This window comes from Sphaeramia orbicularis, unplaced genomic scaffold (genome assembly GCF_902148855.1).
Source record: "Sphaeramia orbicularis unplaced genomic scaffold, fSphaOr1.1, whole genome shotgun sequence".
NCBI lineage: Eukaryota > Metazoa > Chordata > Actinopteri > Kurtiformes > Apogonidae > Sphaeramia > Sphaeramia orbicularis.
Genome location: NW_021941621.1, coordinates 191,616 through 201,185, shown reverse-complemented (window position 1 = coordinate 201,185; position 9,570 = coordinate 191,616). Strand labels below are relative to the sequence as shown.

The following is a 9,570-nucleotide window of genomic DNA, read 5'->3' as shown; positions in this document are numbered from 1 at the left end:
TCTGACCCTTTAACCCCTCTGACCCTCTGACCTTTCTGACCCTCTGACCCCTCTGACCCTCTGACCCTTCTGACCCTCTGACCCTTCTGACCCTTTAACCCCTCTGACCCTTTAACCCCTCTGACCCTCTGACCTTTCTGACCCTCTGACCCCTCTGACCCTCTAACCCCTCTGACCCTCTAACCCCTCTGACCCTCTGACCCTCTGACCCTTCTGACCCTTTAACCCCTCTGACCCTTTAACCCCTCTGACCCTCTGACCCTTTAACCCTTCTGACCCTCTGACCCTTTAACCCCTCTGACCCTCTGACCCTTTAACCCCTCTGACCCCTCTGACCCTTTAACCCCTCTGACCCCTCTGACCCTCTGACCCCTCTGACCCTTTAACCCCTCTGACCCTCTAACCCCTCTGACCCTTTAACCCCTCTGACCCCTCTGACCCTTTAACCCCTCTGACCCCCCCACCCCCATCCCCAGGTGGTCCAGAGGAGGATGGATGGGACTCTGAACTTCTTCCGTCCGTGGGAACAGTACAAAATGGGTTTTGGAAACGCCGCCGGTGAACACTGGCTGGGTGAGACTCCGCCTCCTCCACAGTTGAACCCTGGTCTAGTGTTGAACCCAGGTCTACAGTTGAACCCAGGTCTACAGTTGAACCCAGGTCTACTGTTGAACCCTGGTCTACAGTTGAACCCAGGTCCACTGTTGAACCCTGGTCTAGTGTTGAACCCTGGTCTAGTGTTGAACCCAGGTCCACTGTTGAACCCTGGTCTACTGTTGAACCCAGGTCTAGTGTTGAACCCAGGTCTACTGTTGAACCCCGGTCTACTGTTGAACCCTGGTCTACAGTTGAACCCCGGTCTACTGTTGAACCCCGGTCTACAGTTGAACCCTGGTCTACAGTTGAACCCCGGTCTACTGTTGAACCCCGGTCTACAGTTGAACCCCGGTCTACTGTTGAACCCTGGTCTACAGTTGAACCCTGGTCTACTGTTGAACCCCGGTCTACTGTTGAACCCAGGTCTACTGTTGAACCCAGGTCTACTGTTGAACCCTGGTCTACTGTTGAACCCCAGTCTGCTGTTGAACCCTGGTCTAGTGTTGAACCCAGGCCTACAGTTGAACCCTGGTCTACAGTTGAACCCAGGTCTACTGTTGAACCCTGGTCTACTGGTGAACCTGTTGAACCTGGTCTACTGGTTGTCTGGCTCTCCAGGTCTGGACCACATGTACTACCTGACCCGAAGGGAACCCTATGAGCTGCTGGTGGACATGGAGGACTTCAAAGGCCAGAGGGCGTGGTCCGGTTACTCCGCCTTCTCTGTGGGATGTTCATGTGACGGATACAAACTCCAAGTATCAGGATTCACCAACGGAGGAGCAGGTTCACACAGTGCCATATTTATGATACTACCCACAATTCCAATGGGACCGGCAGGAGTTTATTCAAGTTTGGGTTGGGGTGTGGTTGGGGTTGGGTGTGGTTAGGGTGTGGTTGGGTTGGGTTTGAGTTGGGGTGTGGTTGGGTGTGGTTAGGGTTGGGTTAGGTGTGGTTAGGTGTGGTTAGGTGTGTTTGGGTTGGGTTAGGTGTGGTTGGGTTGGGTTTGAGTTGGGGTGTGGTTGGGTTGGGGTGTGGTTGGGTTGGGTGTGGTTAGGGTTGGGTTAGGTGTGGTTGGGTTGGGTGTGGTTGGGTTGGGTGTGGTTAGGGTTGGGTTAGGTGTGGTTGGGTTGGGTGTGGTTAGGGTTGGGTTAGGTGTGGTTGGGTTGGGTGTGGTTGGGGTTGGGTTGGGGTGTGGTGTGGTTGGGTGTGGTTGGGTTGGATTTAGGTTGGGTGTGGTTGGGGTTGGGTTATGTTAGGTTAGATGTGGTTGGGTTGGATTTAGGTTGGGTGTGGTTGGGTTGGGTTGAGTTGGGGTGGGGTTGGGTTGGGGTGTGGTTGGGTTGGGTGTGGTTAGGGTTGGGTTAGGTGTGGTTGGGTTGGGTGTGGTTGGGTTGGGTGTGGTTAGGGTTGGGTTAGGTGTGGTTGGGTTGGGTGTGGTTAGGGTTGGGTTAGGTGTGGTTGGGTTGGGTGTGGTTGGGGTTGGGTTGGGGTGTGGTGTGGTTGGGTGTGGTTGGGTTGGATTTAGGTTGGGTGTGGTTGGGGTTGGGTTATGTTAGGTTAGATGTGGTTGGGTGTGGTTGGGTGTGGTTGGGTGTGGTTGGGTGTGGTTGGGGTTGGGTTATGTTAGGTTAGATGTGGTTGGGTTGGGTTTGAGTTGGGGTGTGGTTGGGTTGGGTTTGAGTTGGGGTGGGGTTGGGTTGGGGTGTGGTTGGGTTGGGTGTGGTTAGGGTTGGGTTAGGTGTGGTTGGGTTGGGTGTGGTTGGGTTGGGTGTGGTTAGGGTTGGGTTAGGTGTGGTTGGGTTGGGTGTGGTTAGGGTTGGGTTAGGTGTGGTTGGGTTGGGTGTGGTTGGGGTTGGGTTGGGGTGTGGTGTGGTTGGGTGTGGTTGGGTTGGATTTAGGTTGGGTGTGGTTGGGGTTGGGTTATGTTAGGTTAGATGTGGTTGGGTGTGGTTGGGTGTGGTTGGGTGTGGTTGGGTGTGGTTGGGGTTGGGTTATGTTAGGTTAGATGTGGTTGGGTAGGGTTGGGTTGGGTGTGGTTGAGTTGGGTTAGGTTAGGTGTGGTTGGGGTTGGGTTAGGTGTGGTTGGGTAGGGTTGGGTTAGGTTAGGTTAGGTTAGGTGTGGTTGGGTTGGGTTAGGTGGGGTTGGGTTGGGTGTGGTTGGGTTTCCAAACTTCACTTCCTTCTCTAGATCTGCACCTTCCCGACTGTGACTAAAATATTGAAGTTCATGCCTCACCAGTGTTGAAGAGTGGGCGTGTCCCCAGACTCCTGTCCATTGGTCCTTTGTCCTGGGAACACCCTAAACACCCTTTCTCCAGCACCACATCTCCAAAGCCTCCGTCCTCTGATCCTTCTCGGATCAGCGGCACCGATCACCCATGTTTCACACGCATATGTTGCAATCGGAAAGATCCAAGTGGAGATTAGCCTGATCTTTGGGTTAGTGTTAGCGTTAGCTCTGGTGATGCCTCCATCCTTGCACACACTGAGGACTTTGCTGTAGCAATTCCACATCTGATCTCACCTGAGCCTTGGTTTGATATCATAGATCCAAGGAAGTTGGACTGATCTACAACTTTAACAGCTTCATTTCCTGCCTGAATCTTTGGGCCTTCTTCTCACTGGGTGTTGATCATTACTTTGGTTTTATCAACATTTAGGAACAGGCTGATTGTTTCAGGTCTTACTCGCTCTAGAAGATCTTCCAGGTCTTGCGCTCTTCCTGCTACTACGGTGGTGTCATCAGCATATTGTAAATTGTTGACCTTTCTACCTCTACTTGATGTTCCACTGTTGCAGTTCTTGAGGGCCTGGGGTACTCCACACAGGTCCAGAGCAGAAGAGGTCTTGTATGCATCCTGGTCTTACCCCTTACCCTCGGTTTTGAACCAGATGCCGTCCCCTCTCGCAGGTCTTCCAGTGGGTTCCTGATCAGTGTTTAGTGTTCTGAGCATGTTTTGGGAAGCCCATTGACACAAAGTGCTCCACAGTTTTGGTGTTGCACAGTGTCAAATATTTGAAAACTCAGTGGAGCACATGTGACTGGACAGTTGAATTCAACAGGTTTCTGGGTTCTGTTTGGTATGTTTGCTCTTTGGTCTGCCTTCCACAGAACCTGCTGGCTCTGGGGGAACCTCACCCCACCTCAAGTACAGCAGGATCTTACTACCATGGGACATCAGAGCCATGCGTCTGTTGTTTCGACATTCCCGTTTGTGGCAGGATTACTGATCTCGTCCAATCTTGTGTCCAGGTCTTGACTTTCCAGATGAAGTTGCACAGTCCATGCATAAACTTGCACCCTCTTCTTGACTCTTTTTACACCTGGGCTGGGATATCGTCACACTCTGGTGCTTTAGCGTTTCTCAGTTTCTTCATTGTCATCTCCACTTCGGATCTTAAAATATCTGGTTCTTCTTCGTCCACCTCCGTTGGTCCTGCTGAACCTTCCGAACCATCTCTACTTGCGTACGGGTCTTGACAGGACTGTTGCCTCCTTCGCTTAATCTGGTCCCCTTCAGTTAGACCCCTTCACCATCCTCATCTTTAAAGCTGTGGTAGACTTTTGTCACCAGTTTTTCCTCAGATCTGTCCATCCTCAGTCATATCCTCAGTATCATTGGTTTGTTCGTCTGTCTGTCATTCCTCAGCTGAATCTCTTCCTCATGCTGAACAGTTTCTGAGTTCCATCCACCACAAAAAAACCATGTGTTTACAAACAGAGCTGGAGGAAACTGGGGCATCTGAGGAATTTTGTCGTGAAGTGCATTGTGGGAAGCGAAGGCTTGCGCTGCCGCCTGGCAGCGTCAACGGCAGCAGAAACATATGATATTGGATGGATGCAACAAACATGACACGGAAGCGGCTGAAATGCAGAAATTGCTGGAGGGGAGCAGAGATAGCGGAGTTCCGCCTGGCAGTGGCAGCTGAAAGAAACACGACACGGAAACGGCTGGAGCTCCGCTTCCCTCCAGCCGTTTCTGCATTTCAGCCATTTCCGCATCGTGTTTGTTTCATCCATATAATATCATATGGTGTCACTGCCGCTGCCAGGCGGCGGTGCGAACCTTCACTTCCCACAATGCACATCGCAACAAAATTCCGAACATGCCCCAGTTCCCTCCGCCTCTGTTCGTAAACACATGATTTGTTTTTAGTGGATGGAACTAAGAAACTGTTCAGCATGAGGAAGAGATTCAGCTGAGGAATGACAGACAGACCAATGGACCAATGAGACTGAGGAGAGGAAAACTGCTGATGGAAGTTGACCACAGCTTTAATTACATGGAGCTCTGCTGTTTTCTTTCCTGTGGTTTTGTTCACGGCCTTGAACAGAACGCTCCAGAGAACCCAGAGGAACCACATCCTGTCTGTGCATTTCAGTTCAAGAAAGTCTAGTTTAGTTTATCTCACTCTGAACTGAATCTTCCTGCTCAGATCTTTGTCTGGTTTTCTGTCTGTCTCTGATTGGAAAGACCCGGTTCTGATGAACTGGACCTGTGCAGGCTCCAGTCCAGACCCGTTTCTGATGAACTGGACCTGTGCAGGCTCCAGTCCAGACCCAGTTCGGATGGACTGGACTTGTGGAGGCTCCACATGAGTAAAGTTCAGAGGTATCTGACTCTTGACGTAAACCTCCTGTGTGTTTTGGTCGTGTTTGTGCAGGCGACGCTCTGAAATATCACAACGGAATGAGGTTCTCCACCTTCGACAAAGACCAGGATAAAGACCGGTCCAACTGCGCCAAACGGTACCTGGGGGCGTTCTGGTACAGAACCTGTCACTACACCAACCCCAACGGCGTCTACCGCTGGGGCGCCGACTCCAGCCTGCATGCCGTGGGGGTGGAGTGGGCCTACTGGAGGGGCTACGACTACTCCCTGAAGGCCATTAGCATGAAGATCCGCCCGGCAACACACAAGGCTCTGGACTAGAACCTCAGAACCTGGTCCAGGTCCTGAACAGGCTCCGGTTCCTTCACCTCTGACCTCAGTGTTCCAGACCGGAGCCTACATCTGCAGTCACAAACTGGTCTATCATCACCAAAACCACTCCTGTAATCCAGGGTTCCAGACTCCTGCTGGTTCAGGTTCCACATCCAGACCAAAAGGATCCAAACTGGATCAGAACCAAAAAAATAACAACACAGTAACCCCGAAAGAACGACCAGAACGGTTCTGTTTTAGTGTGAAAAAAGAACTCCAAAAACAGTCAGTCTAATTTACAGATGGAACCGTAGAACTCCAGATGTTCGTCATTTGAACACTCTTCTGTCTCAGTTCTATCACTTACAGCTTTGACTCTCTTCCACATGACCTTTGACCTCTGTGTTCTGTTGTCATATTTAAAGGTTCTTCCGTTCTTGTTGTACTGGTCTGATCCACTTTTGCATCATGTTGAACCGTAGGTTTGTGTTTTATCGAACCTTTAAAGGATGATGAGAACAGATGTGTTAAACCAGGACAATAAAGCGTGAACAGGCCCTGCACGTGTGTGTGTGTGTTTTCACCTACAGACCATAATATGCACTAGCCACCTACAGACCATAATATGCACTAACCACCTACAGACCATAATATGCACTAGCCACCTACAGACCATAATATGCACTAGCCACCTACAGACCAAAATATGCACTAACCACCTACAGACCATAATATGCACTAACAGACCATAATATGCACTAGCCACCTACAGACCATAATATGCACTAACCACCTACAGACCATAATATGCACTAACAGACCATAATATGCACTAGCCACCTACAGACCATAATATGCACTAACCACCTACAGACCATAATATGCACTAACAGACCATAATATGCACTAGCCACCTACAGACCATAATATGCACTAGCCACCTACAGACCATAATATGCACTAACCACCTACAGACCATAATATGCACTAACCACCTACAGACCATAATATGCACTTGCCACCTACAGACCATAATATGCACTAGCCACCTACAGACCAAAATATGCACTAACCACCTACAGACCATAATATGCACTAACAGACCATAATATGCACTAGCCACCTACAGACCATAATATGCACTAACCACCTACAGACCATAATATGCACTAACAGACCATAATATGCACTAGCCACCTACAGACCATAATATGCACTAGCCACCTACAGACCATAATATGCACTAACAGACCATAATATGCACTAACCATCTACAGACCAAAATATGCACTAGCCACCTACAGACCATAATATGCACTAACCACCTACAGAACATAATATGCACTAACCACCTACAGACCATAATATGCACTAACAGACCATAATATGCACTAGCCACCTACAGACCATAATATGCACTAGCCACCTACAGACCATAATATGCACTAACAGACCATAATATGCACTAACCATCTACAGACCATAATATGCACTAGCCACCTACAGACCATAATATGCACTAACCACCTACAGACCATAATATGCACTAGCCACCTACAGACCATAATATGCACTAACCACCTACAGACCATAATATGCACTAACCACCTACAGACCATAATATGCACTAACCACCTAATGACCATAATATGCACTAACAGACCATAATATGCACTAGCCACCTACAGACCATAATATGCACTAGCCACCTACAGACCATAATATGCACTAACCACCTACAGACCATAATATGCACTAACAGACCATAATATGCACTAGCCACCTACAGACCATAATATGCACTAGCCACCTACAGACCATAATATGCACTAAGACCATAATATGCACTAACCACCTACAGACCATAATATGCACTAACACACCATAATATGCACTAGCCACCGACAGACCATAATATGAACTAGCCACCTACAGACCATAATATGCACTAACAGACCATAATATGCACTAACCATCTACAGACCATAATATGCACTAACCACCTATAGACCATAATATGCACTAACCACCTACAGACCATAATATGCACTAACCACCTACAGACCATAATATGCACTAACCACCTACAGACCATAATATGCACTAGCCACCTACAGACCATAATATGCACTAACCACCTACAGACCATAATATGCACTAACCATCCTGATCAGGTTCAACAATTTCATACTGTTGGTTTTGAAACTGTGTACACTGTTTTATTTTGATTGTGTTCAGACTCTCCTGTAAAGGTGACCGTTTAACGCTAACAGCGACCGTTTAACGCTAACAGCAGCCGTTTAACGCTAACAGCTAACAGCAGCCGTTTAATGCTAACAGCAGCCGTTGAACGCTAACAGCTAACAGCCGCCGTTTAATGCTAACAGCAACCGTTTAACGCTAACTAGACTATATACTAGAGTAAAGTATGGAATAAACATATACTAGAGTACAGTATGGTATAAACATATACTAGAGTAAAGTATGGTATAAACATATACTAGAGTACAGTATGGTATAAACATATACTAGAGTACAGTATGGTATAAACATATACTAGAGTAAAGAATGGTATAAACATATACTAGAGTACAGTATGGTATAAACATATACTAGAGTAAAGAATGGTATAAACATATACTAGAGTACAGTATGGTATAAACATATACTAGAGTAAAGTATGGTATAAACATATACTAGAGTACAGTATGGTATAAACATATACTAGAGTAAAGTATGGTATAAACATATACTAGAGTACAGTATGGAATAAACATATACTAGAGTACAGTATGGTATAAACATATACTAGAGTAAAGTATGGTATAAACATATACTAGAGTAAAGTATGGTATAAACATATACTAGAGTACAGTATGGTATAAACATATACTAGAGTAAAGTATGGTATAAACATATACTAGAGTACAGTATGGTATAAACATATACTAGAGTAAAGAATGGTATAAACATACTAGAGTACAGTATGGTATAAACATATACTAGAGTAAAGTATGGTATAAACATATACTAGAGTACAGTATGGTATAAACATATACTAGAGTAAAGTATGGTATAAACATATACTAGAGTAAAGAATGGTATAAACATACTAGAGTACAGTATGGTATAAACATATACTAGAGTACAGTATGGTATAAACATATACTAGAGTACAGTATGGTATAAACATATACTAGAGTAAAGTATGGTATAAACATATACTAGAGTACAGTATGGTATAAACATATACTAGAGTAAAGTATGGTATAAACATATACTAGAGTACAGTATGGTATAAACATATACTAGAGTACAGTATGGTATAAACATATACTAGAGTAAAGAATGGTATAAACATACTAGAGTACAGTATGGTATAAACATATACTAGAGTAAAGTATGGTATAAACATATACTAGAGTACAGTATGGTATAAACATATACTAGAGTAAAGTATGGTATAAACATATACTAGAGTAAAGTATGGTATAAACATATACTAGAGTACAGTATGGTATAAACATATACTAGAGTAAAGTATGGTATAAACACATACTAGAGTAAAGTATGGTATAAACACATACTAGAGTAAAGTATGGTATAAACACATACTAGAGTAAAGTATGGTATAAACACATACTAGAGTACAGTATGGAATAAACATATACTAGAGTACAGTATGGTATAAACATATACTAGAGTAAAGTATGGTATAAACATATACTAGAGTACAGTATGGAATAAACATATACTAGAGTACAGTATGGTATAAACATATACTAGAGTAAAGAATGGTATAAACATATACTAGAGTAAAGTATGGTATAAACACATACTAGAGTAAAGTATGGTATAAACACATACTAGAGTAAAGTATGGTATAAACACATACTAGAGTAAAGTATGGTATAAACACATACTAGAGTACAGTATGGTATAAACACATACTAGAGTACAGTATGGTATAAACATATACTAGAGTAAAGTATGGTATAAACACATACTAGAGTAAAGTATGGTATAAACATATACTAGAGTACAG

The 9,570-nt window shown here is 45.3% G+C and overlaps 1 protein-coding gene across 1 annotated transcript; it reads left to right on the top strand.

Annotated features, from left to right (window-relative positions):
* Positions 1-476: 476 nt before the first annotated feature.
* Positions 477-5,534, top strand: LOC115416551 (microfibril-associated glycoprotein 4-like; the record flags this gene model as incomplete). Its single annotated transcript, XM_030130353.1, has 3 exons — positions 477-573; positions 1,216-1,383; positions 5,266-5,534. Coding segments are annotated over 3 exons (534 nt in total), but the record flags the coding sequence as incomplete, so codon positions are not given.
* Between the last annotated feature and the right edge of the window lie 4,036 nt (positions 5,535-9,570).